The 16,719-nt window shown below is 46.9% G+C and overlaps 1 protein-coding gene across 7 annotated transcripts in view; it reads right to left on the bottom strand.

Annotated features, from left to right (window-relative positions):
* CLEC16A (C-type lectin domain containing 16A) overlaps window positions 1–16,719 on the bottom strand; it is a 236,640-nt gene that overhangs the window by 178,654 nt on the left and 41,267 nt on the right. For 4 of the 7 annotated variants that reach the window (XM_055099547.2, XM_055099552.2, XM_055099549.2 and 1 more), the window contains exon 10: window positions 122–305. In XM_055099547.2, coding sequence (XP_054955522.2) covers window positions 122–305 — 184 coding nt within the window. Of the gene's footprint in view, window positions 1–73; window positions 306–16,719 lie in introns of all 7 variants that reach the window. The other 3 variants (XM_008960366.5, XM_055099548.2, XM_055099550.2) reach the window with 1 other exon arrangement.

The raw sequence follows: 16,719 nt of genomic DNA, 5'->3' as shown, positions 1-16,719 counted from the left end.
GGCACAGGTGGCAGCCTCGCTGGTGGGCTGGCTGGCGGCGCAGGCGCAGGGCGGCGTTCATGGGGACACTCACCTTCACTCTCCCCACTCGTCTTGATGCCTTTTGAACCACCCTCTGTACCTTTAGCCTTCTCGGCGTCTTCTTGGGCATCCTCGGTGGGCCCTTTCTCCTCATCTTCTTCTTCCCCAACGTTTTTGTAGTTGGGTCTCTTTTGCACCCGCCTCTTGCCCTTGTGCTTGTTCATCTCAAGGGACCGCTCGAGTGTCTCGGTGGGTTTAATGAAGCACCGAATGCTGGGCTTGGCCTAGGAAAGTCCAACGAAGGCAACAGGTGAATTCGAACACTAGAATCCCGCTGGATGCTATCAAGTTGCCCAGAAGTTTCTGTCCTAAGAAACTCATCTCCAAAAGAAACCATTATATCATAAGATAGCTGCACTCGCATGCTTACTGCGGGACTATTCATAATAGCAAAGACATGGAATCAGCCTAAGTGTCCACCAACAGAGGACTAGATAAAGAAAATGACATGTATACACACGATGGAATAGTATTCAGCTCTAAAAAAGAAGGAAATCATGTCTTTTGCAGCAACATGGGGACGATTATCTTAAGTGAAATAACTCAGACACTTACTGCATATTCTCATAAGCAGGAGCTAAATAACATGTGCACATGGCAGCAGAGTGTGGGATGATGGACAATGAGACTGGGAGGGGTGGTGGACTTGGAGGGGGTGGATGATGGGAGGGTGTTTGGTGGGTCCAGTGCGCATTACTCCAGTGATGGATGCAATGAAGGTCCTGACTTCACCACAATGCAATACATCAATGTGGCAACACTGCCATTTTACCCCATGAACACAGACAATAAAAACATATTTTAATAAAGAGAAATTAATCTCCAAAACAAATGCCACCTCCAGATCTATTATTATGCCCATTATTAACATCATCATCAAATAATCAAAACAACAGTGCCAGCTACCATTTACTGTCTACTGCCCTAAGTCAGAAATGGTGCACTTTACCAGCAGCAGCTCTACACTCCCCAAATATTAGCTGTTTGTGTAAGGAGAAATTCTGATGAACACTTCTGTGGTACTTTCTTATGTGTCAGATGCTGTTCTCAGGCTCTGACTATATGATCTCACTTGAACTTTATAGCAACTGCATGAGATATTACTGTGTCATCCTCATTTTACAGGTGAAGAAACTGAAGCACAGAGACAGAAAAGGATCTGCCCGAGGTCACACAGCCAGGAGGTGGCAGAGCCGGGATTCAAAACCACGTACCAGCCACACAAGCTGTGTCTTAGCTACAGCCCACTGATATTATTATTAATTTTAACCCAAATAAGTTCATTTTAAACAAAACTATCACTACAGGCAATGGAACACTAGCGTGCCTTGCTATTATATTAAAGATAAATAACCAGAAAGAAAAAGCCAAGTGTAGTGGGTGTTGTCAAATTCTGGCTCTCATTAGAAAGGAAGCCTAGTAAGTATCAGCAATAAGTCAAAGATCAGCTTGCCCCAAAGGACGAAGTTCTTCCTTTAAAAAGTCAGAGATGGCCGGGTGTGGTGGCTCACCTCTCTAATCCCAGCACTTTGCGGGGCTGAGGTGGGAGGGATTGCTTGAGGCTGGGAGGTCAAGGCTTCAGTGAGCAAGATCGTGCCACTACACTCCATCCAGCCTGGGCGACAGAATGAGGCTAGTGTCAACTGTGGTTCATGCTTCATATTAGTATATCTCAGTCTTTATAACAACCATAATATATAGGAATTATCAGTCCCATTTTTATCGTTGAGAAAATAGAGGAGCAGAAAGGTTAAATAACTTGCCCAATGTCACACAGCTACTGAGTTGGAGTCAGAATTTGAATTGGGGCTTATTGGGGCTTGCCAATTCCAAAGCTCACACTCTTCCTAAAAGAACAGTGTTTCACCAGGAGCTAAAACTTAATTCTACATTTAATGCTCTTTAAAGAGGAAGGCCAGGCACATGGCTCACACCTGTAATCCCAGCAATTTGGGAGACCAAGCTGGGAGGATCACTTGAGCCAAGGATTTCAAGACCAGCCTGGGCAACATGGCAAAACCCCATCTCTACAAAAAATAGAAAAATTAGCTGGGCATGGTGGCATGCCCATGTAGTCCCAGCTACTTCAGAGGCTGAGGTAGAAGGATCGCTCGAGTCCAGGAGGCAGAGCGCCAACATGGCGCCACTGCACTCTAGCCCGGGAGACAGAGTGAGATGTCTCAAAAAAGAAAAGAAAAAAAAAAAAGGGTATAGACATGCAAACAGACTAGAAAGGCACAAAAGACAGAAGAAAATTGATTTGTTTAGGGCGGGATTTTGATTTAAGTGTTTTTCTCTTACCAGAGTCTGAATAATGTTCAGATGTCATTTTGTCATTTAAAAAAAGTTTCAAAATAAACTTTTCCATTATCTTGATATAGATTATCCATCTGAATTTACCCCAAACGACCACCAATTATATGCTGGGAGACACCGTACCTTGCCAATAAATGGAAATGTGCTCAAGGAACACAGATTAATTTCAATAACGCTCAAAACAAAACCTAATTGAAAGGTGAATTAGCATCCAAATACAAACATTAATTTTTATTTGCCCACTGTGGATTATTCAACCACAAAAAAATGACACATAAATTGCTGCATGATTCTACTGTCCAGGAAACCCAGATAGCGTATTACAGACACCAATAACCGAGGGCCCCCAGATGGGAGCGTTCTGAGAATGCACTGCTTAACAGACAGCATCCATCAGAGCCCACTTAGGATGCCGGGTGATCGAATGCAGCCTAGTCGCCCTCTCATCTTCTCCTGAAGCATCCAAACCCAGGAAGTTAGCTTCCTCCCATCACTGCCAACTCCTAGTGAATTTCAGAGCCGGCCACACAGCAATCAAAGCTTTCAGAAACAGAAAATAGAGACCAAGCGCAGGGCAAAATGTCCCCTAGTTTGAAATTAAGAGCAGAAATTCACACAGACATAGAACCCCTCCCTAAGCTCTGTGTGGACTCAGACATACAGAACAAACTGGCAGAACTGACGAAGTGAAATAAAGTGCTCAGCGCCTGGGGCTGGCCAGAGTGGTCTGAAACCCAACCCAGCTGGCCTGTCCTAGGCCTCAGGTTCCTGTTCTAAAACACGGAGAGTAATTCTGGCCCCCTAGAACCAAAGGAACCCATGGATATAAAGTTCATTCAGAGGCCGGGTGTGGTGGCTCACGCCTGTAATCCCAGCACTTTGGGAGGCCCAGGCAGGTGGATCACCTGAGGTCAGGTATTCAAGACCAGCCTGGCCAATATAGTGAAACTCCGCTTCTACTAAACATACAAAAAATTAGCCAGGTGTGGTGGCGGGCGCTTGTAGTCCCAACTACTCGGGAGGCTGAGGCAAGAGGATCGATCGAACCTGGGAGGGGGAGGTTGAAGTAAAGCAAGATTAAAGCACTGCACTCCAGCCTGGGCACAACAGAGTGACACTCCGTCTCAAAATAAATAAATAAGTAATAAAGTTCCTTCAGAGAGTGCCGAAACGGTGAACATCCAACACAAAACATTACCTTCTTTTCCTGCTTACATCTAAAAAAAGAAAAAAAAATCAGCTGCAAGAATGAATTTTAAAACTTTCCAAAGGGATCTACTTTTCTCAGTGATCAGGTGTCTGGTGTGGGAGGGCATGCTTACTGGGGAAATTTCAAACCTTTATAACACGACCTTCCAGTAAACAACTGGAAATAACCTAAATGTCCATCGAGAGGGGAGTTGTTAGGTAATTATGATCTGTTTGTCCAAAGGGTGGGAATCTAAGAAGACTGGGGCCTTTTTATTCCTAAACAAACTGATGCAGACTCAGCACCAGGATGAAAATGCAGGAACCAAGTACGCAGTAGGGTCCCTTTCAAGTAAAGCTTTTCAAAGGCTATACGTGATGGTGTAAACGCGACTTTTCCTGGAAAGATGCCTAAGAATGTATTGGCATCTTGGGGGAATTAAAAAAAGCAGTGGCACTGTGTACACACCCACACAAGCACACTTTTTTAATTTTATACCTTTTGGTTTGAGATTTCTAATCATGAACATATATTAACTTTATTTTAAACATTCAGCTGGGTGTGGAGCTCATGTCTGTAATCCCAGCACTTTGGGAGGCTGAGATGGGAGGATTCCTTGAGCCCAGTAGTTCAAGACCAGCCGGGGCTACACAGTGAGACCCTGTCTCTAAACATATACATATAAATAGATACATAATACAAATTCAGCAGGGGTCATTTGGACATTGGGACTAAGGACTATTTTTGCTCCCTTTTATTCTATATTTTAAAAACCTGTTTTTTGTTTGTTTGTTTTTTCTTAAAGCTAACACCAAAACATCACAGTTAGCATGCAGAGGCTGGTAGAATTTGGCTGGGAAATGTGGGCAGAGATTTGTGACCATTTCTGTTGCTCCGGTCACCCTCCTTCTGGCTGCCAGCCTCCAAGGATGCTCCAGTCTGAAGCCCCTAGGAGAAGGGCTCCTGTTCCTCCTCTTGCCACTGTGCTCTCATCTCTACCCCACGGTGCCTGGACCAGAGCAGGGGCGGACAGGCTGCTGCTGAGTGAGCTCATGGCTGTAGGAATGAACGTTTGTACCAGGCTGTACCCAAAGGGCAAGACAGAATGATGAAAAAAGGAGAAGAAGGAGAAGGGAGGGAAAGAAGGGGAAAAAAAGCCAAACATTCTCAGGAGCTAAACGTAGCACAATGAAAGAGCAAGCTCACCCAAACTAACCAGAAGTGGAAAAGCCCACTTCAGAGTAAGAAATCACAAGGCGTTTGGGTTGATTTTCTCATAAAGAAAGTACACAACACATGCCCCAGGGAAAAGTATTCTGCAAAGAAGGTCTACATGTCCCAAATGCCACAGGTTTAGGTTTCACCACGCGCTCATCTCCCAGGTGCCTGAGGCTGGGCTGCAGGAGGAGCATGAAGGGAAGGAGCCTCTTTGCTGACTGCAGTGAAACACAAGGGAGCCCTGAGCTCTGCAGCTGAATATTTGGGCTGGCTTCTGGGGTGAGGGCCAGCTAACAGTCAGCAACGACATTTTAGAGGTGCCCCGGGGCCTAACTACTCCCTAAGCGTCTGCACCTGCCTGCTGGTTAATGATGTCTTCCATCAGTCTTGAACCCCTTCACCTGAGGCTTTGCTCCTTGCTTTTTCAAAAGTCAAACTTTGGGAAAGGTGAATCCCCAGGGATCAATCTTTCATGGAATGGAGGAATCTGTGTGCAGAAACTGCAAAGGGCAGCAACGGGATGGGAGGGAGGATGGAAACAACCAAAGACTGGGTGCCTGAGTGAACGAGAGGAGACACATGGCTGAGAAGACAGATGTCAAACAAACATGTTCCACCAGGTGTGGGTACAGCAGCTTACAAAGACCTGGACACAGGCTGCACAGGAAAAAGCAAGTTGCAATCAATCAACAATTAATGATTCAGTTTATGGTTAAAATAAAACCAAAACTATAGGGCTGAAACATACGTGTATATCATGTATTCCTGGGTTGATACTTACATGAAAATACACAGCGAAAGGTCTGGAAGAATATACAAACTGAGAACAGTGGTTCCCTCTGAGGAAGATACAGAGGTTGGAGGAACTTTCACTTTCTGCTCTACCTGCGTCTACATCACTCAATTGTTTTATTACCAGCACTATTTAGATATTACCAGCACTAGAAACTTTTATTACCAGCACTATTTAAACGTAAAGAACATCTTTACAAAACGCATTAATGCCACTGAACTAAACACTTAAGAATAGTTGAGAGTGAATTTTATGTTTATTTTATCACAATTAAAAAAACTTTGAAAAGGCAAGTTTAGAAGTTAGGATGGTGATTCTCTTGGGTGGGGTGGAGGTATGGGTTACAAACTGAGGAGGGGCTTTATGGGAATACCAGAAATGTTTTCCATCTTCACTCGAATTATACATGAATATAATCATGTGTACAAAATCATCAAGCAGTACATCTAAGATTACTAAACTTTTATGTACTTTATTGTATTTATGTGATTCCTCAATTTAAAAAGTTTCCCAGGCTGGGCGCAGTGGCTCATGCCTGTAATCCCAAGATCTGGGGAGGCTAAGGCAGGAGGATCACTTGAGCCCAGAAGTTCAAGATGAGCACAGGAAGCATGGTGAGACCTTGTCTTTACAAAAAATACAAAATTTAGCTGGGTATGGTGGTGCATGCCTGCAGTCCCAGCTACTTGGGAGGCTGAGGCAGGAAGATCACTTGAGCCCAGAAGGTTGAGGCTGCAGTGAGCTGTGGTCGTGCCACTGCACTCCAGCCTGGGTGACACAGCAAGACCCTGTCTCAAAAACAAAGAAACAAAAAACACCAAAAAGTTTACCAAGAGGATTTTCAATGAAGTCGGATTGCTGTAATGCCCTAAATACAAGGTAGGACAAAGCGAACAGGCGGGAGAGCTGGATTCACTGATCACTGATGAAACGAGGGGGACTCAGGCAAGCGCAGGAAGCCACAGGCCACGCCTCTCAGAGCCCACAGTCCACGCCTCTCAGAGCCCACAGTCCACCCCTCTCAGAGCCCATAGTCCACCCCAGACAGGTGAATCCTGGTGAATCCTGCATTTATTGCCACATGGCCCATGCAGACGCTGGAAGAGAAGAGGTTCACACAAGAGTGATGGGGCCGCAGAGGAAGGGAGGGAAAATGCGCCAGGGCTGGGAGGCATAGGGGGAGCTTAGGACGGCTTGATAGAGGAGGAAATGACTGATACAAGTCTTGGATGTCAACAGGACTTCAGCAGCATGCTCAGGAAGGAAAGAATAGTAGGAAAGCCAGCTCAGAGCCCAGGAGGAGCCAGCTCGCTAGGTGTGCCCAGAAGCCACTCACCTTTTATTTCTGCTAAGGCCTAGGTCACCTGGGGCTGGTGCTTGGTGACAGTGGTGGTACCCTTGGACCCAAGGTGCTCGGCCAGCTCCCCAGGTAGGGGCAGATGCACAGCCGCTGGACTTTGCAGGAAGTCAGGGCAGTGGTCCCGGGCCAGCCAGTAGCCTCTCAGTCAGGCACTAGCCCGTGCTGCTCACAAAGGGGTTCTTCACGCTCATAGCCTCAGAAGAGATATCAAATACCTTGACTCAATGCCCTATAGATGCAACGAGTTGAGTGGGTTTCTCAGCATCTATTCAGTGGTGCAGCAGGGAGGGGAGAAAGCAGTTGTTTGCGAGTGACCAGGAAAGGGGATGTAAGGGCACCAGGCAGCCTGCCCAGGGAAGAATCTTGGTTGAGCACGAAGGAAAGAGAGACCGGTGGCCAGAGGCATCAGGTAAAGGAAGGAGAGATCCCAGGGCCTGAGATTCTGTCTGAATCTATCAAAGCTGTTGTGATAATCAAGCTAAGAAGACCCTTCCAGGCTCTCCCAGGCCGAGCCTACTCACCCTCTGAGGATGCTTCCTCAAACAGCTCTGCTAAGCGATTTGAGAAGTAGGAGAAAGGTTTTTCCCCTTAAGAAAGGAGACAGGCCATGGTCACTAACAAAAAACATGCCCAGGCAGACCTGGCCCCAAGTCTGAGACCCACTTTCTACTAGCCAAGCGACCCTGACCACAGGAGCCTCAGTTCCTCATCTGTAAAACAGAGACAAGAGTAGTTCCATATCATCACACGCCACCATGGGGGTAGTGTGGGATCCAACAGGCAACATGCCTGGTACAAGGGGGCACCAGAGAAATTTTCATTGCCCTTCAACCCCCTGGCAAATAGATCACGAGGATGGAAGAGAGGGCAGGGGAGGGGCTTTTAAGGAACAGTCAGGTTCTATGCTTTAAACTTGACTCCCAAGCTCCCAGCAACTTACTGCTCGCTGGCCTTCTGCTTTGTTAGTGGGCTAGACTCAGCCTCCCCAACACGCTCCTGGGCCCCTGGCTAACCTTCCCCATCTCCGGCCTCAGGCGCCAGGACTGGCAAGGTACACAGCAAGGTACAAAGCCAGGGTGGGATTCAGAGGCCCAGAGTCCCATCCACCGTGGTTTCAGTCCTGGCTCCACTGCTTCCTACCTTCTCCTCTATAGGTCTCAGTTGCCACAGCCATCAATGGGCATCATATTAGCATCTCCCCAACAGTGCTGCTGAGAGGTGCCAAGAGATGGCACACTCTTGTTACTCTTTCCAGGTAATAACAGCCATCCTGAATACTCAGTGAACACTTAAAATGTGCCCAGCATGGCTCTGAACACTTTATATACATTGTCTTGCTTTATCCTACAAATAACCAAATGGGGCAAGGAACTACACAGGTGAGGATCTTGCCCAAGGTCACCCACTAGTGAGAGGCAGAGGCAGGATTTGAACCCAGGAAGAATCTAGCTCCAGTGCCCAGGTGCATAACCTTCCTGCCACATGGCTCAAACACGATTCCCTTCCGTATGCATTTGCTGCACCTCCCAACGCTGGGCCAGCCTCCCGGGAGCACTGATGTAAAGACTAGGCCATGCCGACGTCACACTAATCAGAGAAACAGTAGCTCTTTGCAACAAAAATGCAGTGACAGTTTATGCATCACTCAACAGGTGGTCCTCTAGCCTGACAATTATATGGTTGTCTATAATGTGACTCTTTTCACTTTTTTTTTTGAGACAGGGTCTTACTTTGTCACCCAGGCTGGAGTGCAGTGGTGTGATCTTAGCTCACTGCAACCTCCGTCTCCCGGGTTCAAGTGATACTCCAGCCTCAGCCTCCCATGTAGCTGGGACCACAGACATACACATCTTTTCACATTTTTATCTGATAAACACAGAGACAAAAAGTCACAGGAGGTCACACCCACTGTAACCAACAGCACTGTAGCACATGGCTTGGCCATTGGCTGAAAAAGGAAGCCAGGTGATGAGTGCAGCAGAGTGAACCTGTTCTCATCCAGAAGGAGGTGATTGGCAAGCAAGCACCAGATGGGTGATGTACCCCAGGGTGATGTATAGACATATGCCTTACTCGCCAATCCAGGAGCCGCGTGGAGCTGTGGAACCAAAGCCCAACATGCATGAAGAATGCACAGCTGCAACATCAGTGAGGCGATTTGATGGCACTGCCGAAATGTAAAGGAGAAAATGAATGCTACGGAGTGGGGAACATGCAAAGGTAGCAGGCCGCTTTCATTAACAAGGAGAACACGGCATTCTTCTCCATGAATTACCAGTTATCAAGTGTTGCAGCTGCAGAGGCATAAAGCAAGGAAATGTCCATCTCTCAGGAATTGGAACAGACTCACAGCACTAACAGGCCTCTTGCAGCCGCGTGCTCAGCACTCGACGCTGAGATGAGGAGCAGCTAACGTCAAGATGGTGCTGCAATTTCTTCTTGGAAAGTGACCTCTGGCGTGTCACTAAGTCTGTAGGGGGCCAGCCTCCTCTCCCTTGCCTTCCCCATCCCAGGTCACCTTCTCTGTCCCTCTCAATGCCAAGCAGCATGTCTGGCACTGTCTCTGGCATTCAATCAAGAGGGAATGCTTGCGGGATGAATTAATTGCAAGATCATCACGAGCACTGAACAGGCCTCTTCAATCACACAAAATGAGCCATCTCACACTCCCTTACTAAACAATGACGAACCAAGCACTTACTTGGTATTTCTTTGGAAAGAGTATTTTACTATACTTTGAAAAAGATGAACTGTGAAACACTGGTTATTCTGTTACTCGAAACAGCCCAAAATGCTACACTGCCCTGACATCTCATGCCAAACTGGAAAACATAATTGCAAGTGGTGATAAAAAGACTTGGAATAGAAACAGTGTGCGATTTGGGGCTAGTCACCTGCAATCCCAAAGGAACAATCACGGAACCTTGGCTTCCTTCTGGGGAGCGTGTGACAATAACACCACCTCGCTCTCTTTCATTATGGGCGTGAAATGAGATGTTCAATGAGACAAACAAGTAAGCTTGACTTCTTTTCTTTCTTTTTTAGACAGTCTCACTCTATTGCCCAGGCTGGAGTGCAGTGGTGTGATCATGGCTCACTGCAACCTCCGCCTCCCAGGCTCAAGAGATGGTCCCACCTCAGCCTCCTGAGTAGCTGGGATCACAGGTACGCATCACCACACCCGGTTAATTTTTGTATTTTTTTGAAGAGACAGGGTCTTACCATGTTGTCTAGGCTGGCCTCAAGTGATCTGCCCACACCGGCCTCCCAAAGTGCTGGGATTACAGGCATGAACCACCAAGCCCAGCCAGGTTCATCTTCTATAAAACGAAAATCGTCCCTCTCTTCCACCAACCCAGGATATTTCTTGAATACTGGCCTCTCTTCTGATCCCATATACACCCAACTCCTTCCCACAGAGGCCTCTGACTCACCATTTCTCATGTTTTGGCCACGCCCCCCGACCCAACCCCTCAACTCTCAGCAGGCCTAGCTCCCTGACCTCAGTTCTCAATATTAGGCTCCCTCCTTACAGGGCTTCCCTCATCATACCTCCCAAAGTTGCTTCTATTTCCTTCCCATATCCAAATCTTAAATTTGTGAGGATGAGCTGGCTTACTGTCTATCCCCCAACAAATAGATCATCAGGGAAGGGACAGATGTCTTGTTCATTCACAGCACCTGCCTGCGGACTCTGACACTGCCCAAGACTGGATGTCCACCGCTCATTAGAGATATGTGTTTGATTCCCGTACCGAGACTTGTCACATCAAGACAATCAACGTTGACTACAGGAACCATGCTAGACATGGGGACACAAAGACGAAGAGGTTCCAGTCTCCTTCCACAGCAACTCCTGAGTCCTCCAATGGCACATAGGTGCCATGTGCCTTGGACACTTGTTCTCTCCAACCTCATCTCCTACTTCCCATCCCCTTGCCACATTGCCCTTTGCTGTTCCTCCAACACACTAGGCACCATCCCACCGCAGGGCCTTTGCACTGGCTGTTCTTTTTTTTTTTTTTTTTTTTTTGAGACGGAGTCTTGCTCTGTCGCCCAGGCTGGAGTGTAGTGGCATGATCTCGGCTCACTGCAAGCTCCGCCTCCCTGGTTCACGATGTTCTTTATGACCAAAATGCTCTTCCTCCAGATACCAACATGACTCACTCTCTTGCTTCCTTTGAGTCTGTGCTTCCACCTCACCTTCCCAACAAGGCCAACCCCAGCCACCTTACTGAGAACTGTAACACTCCAGCCTCCGAGCATTGCCCATGTCCATCCTCTGCTTCACTACTGTTTTCCCAGGGCTTCTCACATCTAACGTGCCCTGATGTTACTATTTGCTTTATTGTTCCTCTGTCTCTCTGCATGAGACCCAAGTTCCTGGAGGTCAAGGTTTTTGTTTTGCTCACTGGGTATATATCTCCAGGGCCTAGAACAGTGCCTGGCATACGGCAGATACCCAATAATTATCTGCTGAATATCTGAATAAATAATACTGACCTGGCTTCAGGTAACTCAAAATCAGGTTAAAAATCACAAATATCCGAAGAGGCTAGCCCACTCATGAAAACTAACAATGCCACAGGGGACAGAGGCCAGAGGTGGCACGTACCTCATTTGTCTGTCCTCACCCTCAATTTTCTGATTTTAATTAAAACCCAGAAGAAGTCACCAATGGCCCAATGCAATCAGAAAAGGTCCCCATTCTACATGGAGCTGCCTCCAGCCTTGTGGCTGCCCCAAGCCCATTCTGTGTCACACACTGCAGGACAGATATAGAAAAGCCAGCTAGGGTCTAAGTCACAAGGCTTCTTCCCCATCTGCCTCCTGCTCCCATCCCTGCCCACTGTGCCCACTCCATTGTTACCAGTTGGCTTCTCCAGGATGTAGCAGTGAAGGCACCTGCCCCTTCTCTGGCTAGCTGGCCCAAGGCGAAAACCCCGGGCCTTTGGTCACAGTCGCCCGCGGCCCTGGCTAAAGCCTGCTCCCTTCTCAAGTACTAAGGGACATTGAGACCCTCCTCAGTTGTCCAGCCCACCTTCTGCCCCAGGAAACAGGGAGACGCAACTGTTTCTCAGACAACGATATGCTCCTTAGTACTGGACCTCATGTTGCACTCTGGATTTTGATTATATCAAATCCTCTTAAACATAGACCAGAGCTGCCACATTCAATACTTCGGTGGGCAAGAATGGCACCTCAGAGCCGTAACTGCAGTGAGGGATTAGGGGATAGACCTCAATGGCAAAGCCAAAAGGGAGAATATACACCAAGCTCTAATTCCCTTGTGGGAATGTCTACGATGGGTCAATTAAGGCCCTTAATTTATAGAAGTCTATCTTTACCCTTTGATATTCACAATCAACCTTCTCCCAGAAGCCTATTAGCATTTTCAGGAAGAAGAATGTGTGCGCCTTGGAACCAGCACTGATTAGCTGGGGGATCATGAGTACAGTCAGGGTCACTAAAAGACTCAGGAACTCTAATCCTGGCCGGAAGGGGTGCTATCCTGCCTGATGCATTCAGCACACGGGAGACTCGGCTGACATCGGATACAAGTTTGAGTTGTAAAGAAAGCCCTGCAGCAGCGACCAGGGGAGCTAAGTCAATGATTAATGCTCTGAATCTGCAAACACACAACCCAGAGAAGCAAGGCTGCTACTTTCCTAGCCACTGGCTCCACACACCATATCCTGGGGGAGTATCCGGCTGGGCAGAGAGTCCTGCTACTGGAAGTGACAGGTGTCCAGAGATTCATCTGGAAACCATCCTAACTGCTAAACTGGTATCTACAGACAGACTGTCAATGTCCTTATGTGGAGATAAGCAAGCCTATTCTGCCCCAGAATCCTCAGACCCTGACTTCACAACCAGCCAACCATATGAACCCACATTAGCAGTTAAGTATTTATACTTTCCAGCTGGGTGTGATGGCTCATGCCTGTAATCCCAGCACTTTGCCAGGCCAAGGTGGGTGAATTGTTTGAGCCCAGGAGTTCGAGACCAGCTTGGGTAACACGGCGAAACCCCATCTCCACAAAACGAAAAAACAAAAAAAAACAAAAGTTATCTGGGCATGGTGGCATGTGCTTTTAGTCCCAGCTACTCAGGAGGCTGAGGTGGGAGGCTCGTTTGACCTGGGGAGGCTGAGGCTGCAGTGAGCTAGGATCACACCACTGCTCTCCAGACTGGGCAACAACGTGAGATCCTGTCTCAAAAAAAAAAAAAACAACAACGACAACAGTATTTGCACTTTCCAGAAATTAAATCTGGGTCTGGCTGAATGGAGAGCACAGTATACACACAGTATACACACAGAGGGCTTCACCTACCATCACTCAATGGCAATGGCTAACATTGGTGTTTCATCATCACTGTTATTACTAACACTTCTCCCTCTGTGCCTTGGTGTCTGCTCAAAAGCCACCCCCTTGAAGGGCGCATGGTGTCTGTTTCCACATTCATCAGTCCAGAGACAGCTCGTAAGCTCAGGGAAGAAGGTCCCAGGTAGGAGGTGGAAGGTCACTGTGCAGCCTTAGGAACTAAGGTCATTATAATGATAACATCTAATATTTATGCACTTGCTGTGTACATAAAAAGGCTTTGGAGTAAGCACTTTACACGGCACTTAATTCTCATCATAAACCCATGTTTGCTATTCTCACTGGAGAGGTAAGAAACTGAGGCCCGGGAACACCTAGTAAAATCAGGGACCACGATTTGAGGAGCCCAGGGAAAATGGTTTCAGCACCCACTCCACAAGGCTGCCTCTGGAGGTGGAACATGGAACAGCACCAAAAGCAGCCCACTGCAAACCCAGCCACTGAGGCAAAGAGAAGGCGGCATTCAAGGGGCAGGCTAGGAAGTGACTTCTGCTCTGAGAGTCATTACAAGAATGTCACGAGAGCCCTTGTGACTCTGCTACCACTTCACCCACTGAGTCATTCATTCCTGCACCGAACACCTCCTGGGCATCTCTGGCAAGCCCCATGATGGCACAGGTGGCACAGGCATCTCCGAGACATGGTCCCTGTCCTCATGGGAGGACGGAAGCCCAGGGAGGGCAGGGGTCAGGTCGTTCCAGTGCACCACCACATCCCTCATCTCTCAGCACAAGTACACAACAGATGGCTGCTGAAGGAATGGATGAATAGATGAATAAATGAATGAATGCAAAAATGAAGGACACCATTCCACAGAAACCCAAGAGGAAAAAAAGTCCTTTAAAAAAAGTACCTACAAGTAATGATGCATATCCCAAATTCTAATCTATATGTTCATTCTGCAAAAACAACGAGATGTTAGCAGTTTCAGAATTAGTGTTGTCCTACTCGATTTCCCCACACAAGAAACACTATCTGCTCTGCATTCGAATTATAGCAAGAATTAGCCTTTAGCAGGAACCATATGATTTTAACGCACAGATGAATTTCAATTAGACATTCATCTAACCATGCTGATGTGTTTTCCATTTAACCCTAAATTACAGTCCTTTCAAATAACTGTGATCTCCCCTCTGCTTCTCTCTCTTCAATTTTGGTTTGGTTTTGTGAAAGGTCTGCTGGTAAAAATGAGGCAATACCAGTAACTTATCTACAAATTACGGGAAGGAGAAAGTAGGTTAAAAAAGACCAAGAAACTTAAAACAAGTATAATCAAACCACATCCGAGTTGGGCAGGAAACAATAGGAGTCTGTTCTCGCTCATAGGGAAGGAAGGTAAATCGTACCAGGACTATTATCAAACAAGTCACAGAAGGAATTCAGCCTGTGCTCTTCCCAAACCTGAACGATAGTCATCAGATTACAACCAACTTCAACTTCACACTGAGAGAAAGGTAGTAACTGGAAGCAGAAAGCCGACACATGTGGGCTGGCAATTCCCTCCACGCTACAGAGTCTCATTTTCAGTTCAGGTGTCCACCACAACTGGCTCTTACATCCCAAAGGCAGTTTGTGTGTCTCTCACAAGGGAGGTGAGACCTTCATCCTAAGAAGAGGCCATATCAGGAGAGAGGACAGATCTCCTAAACACTTCCCCTGACTAAATGGTTCAGCTACAGCCAGTGTCCTAAACTGAGAGGTTGCCAGTAACCTGCAATTTGCTTTTGCTCAAACATAAATCCTATGTATCACTGTCAATATCCTGCTTGTGAGGGTGTACTAGAGTTTTGCAAGATGTTACCACTGGGGGAAACTGAGGAAGATCTCTCTGTATTATTTGTTACAACTGCACGCAAATCTATAATTATCTCAGTAAAAAATTTCAATTAAAAAAAAAAACTGCATAAAAGCCGGGTGCAGTGGCTCACACCTGTAATCCCAGCACATTGGGAGGCTAAGACGGGCAGATCACTTGAGGCCAGAAGTTCAAGACCAGCCTGGCCAACATGGTAAAATCCCATCTCTACTAAAAATACAAACAAAATTAGCTGGGTGTGGTGGTGCATGCCTGTAGTCCCAGCTATTCGGAGGCTGAGGCACGAGAATCACTTGAACCCTGGAGACAGAGGTTGCAGTGAGCCGAGATCACGCTACTGTACTCCAGCCTGGGCGACAGAGCCAGACTCTGTCAAAAACAAAACAAAACAAAACACACCAAAAAAAATCAAAAAAACTAAAACTGCATAATGATGGATAAATGGATAAAGAAAGAAAAAGAAAATGTGGTATATTTCTTGGTACACACACACACACACACACACACACACACACACATTCAGCCTTAAAGAAATAAATTCTGATATATGCGACAACATGGATGAATCTCGAGGACATTACATTAAGTGAAATGAGCCAGTGACAAAGACAAATGCTGCACGATTCTACTTATATGAGGTATCTAAAATTGTCAAACTCATGCAGAGAGGAGAATGGTGATTGCTGGGGCTGGGGGGATGGAGAGTTGTTGTCCAGTGGGTATGAAGTATCAGTCATGCAGGTGACTCCACAGAGCAATGGATAGCATACTGTACTTCTGAAGTTTCAGTATGCAAGATAAATGAGATCTAGAAATCTGCTGAATGATGCTGTGCCTACACTCAACAATAATGTTAACTATACAAATAAAAATGTGTTAAAAGGGTAGATCTCATGTTGTGTTCTTATCACAACTCTAAAAATGCAGCAGGCCGGCTGATGCCTGTAATCTCAGCACTTTGGGAGGCTGAGGCGGGTGGATCATGAGGTCAGGAGATTGAGACCATCCTGGCTAACACAGTGAAACCCCGTCTCTACTAAAAATACAAAAAATGAGCCAGGTGTGGGGGCAGGCGCCTGTAGTCCCAGCTACTTGGGAGGCTGAGGCAGGAGAATGGCGTGAACCCGGGAGGCGGAGCTTGCAGTGAGCTGAGATCGTGCCGCTGTACTCCAGCCTGGGCGACAGAGCGAGACTCAGTCTCAAAAAAAAAAAAAAAAAAAATTCTGCAGGCCAGGTGCAGTGTCTCACACTTGTAATCCCAACACTTTGGGAGGCCAAGGCAGGCAAATCAGTTGAGCTCAGGAGTTCAAGAGCAGCCTGGCCAACATGGTGAAACCCCATCTCTACTAAAAATACAAAAATTAGCTGGGCGTGGTGGCACATGCCTGTAATCCCAGCTACTTGGGAGGCTGACGCTTGAACCCAGAGGCAGAGGCTGCAGTGAGCCGAGATCACGCCACTGCACTCCAGCCTGGGCGACAGAGACTCCATCTCAAAATAAATAAATAAATAAAAATAAATAAACAATGCTGCAAACCCCAGAGCCCAGCAATCTCTGGT

The sequence above is a fragment of the Pan paniscus genome, chromosome 18 (genome assembly GCF_029289425.2).
Source record: "Pan paniscus chromosome 18, NHGRI_mPanPan1-v2.0_pri, whole genome shotgun sequence".
Classification (NCBI taxonomy): domain Eukaryota; kingdom Metazoa; phylum Chordata; class Mammalia; order Primates; family Hominidae; genus Pan; species Pan paniscus.
This window is presented reverse-complemented; position numbering and strand designations above follow the sequence as displayed.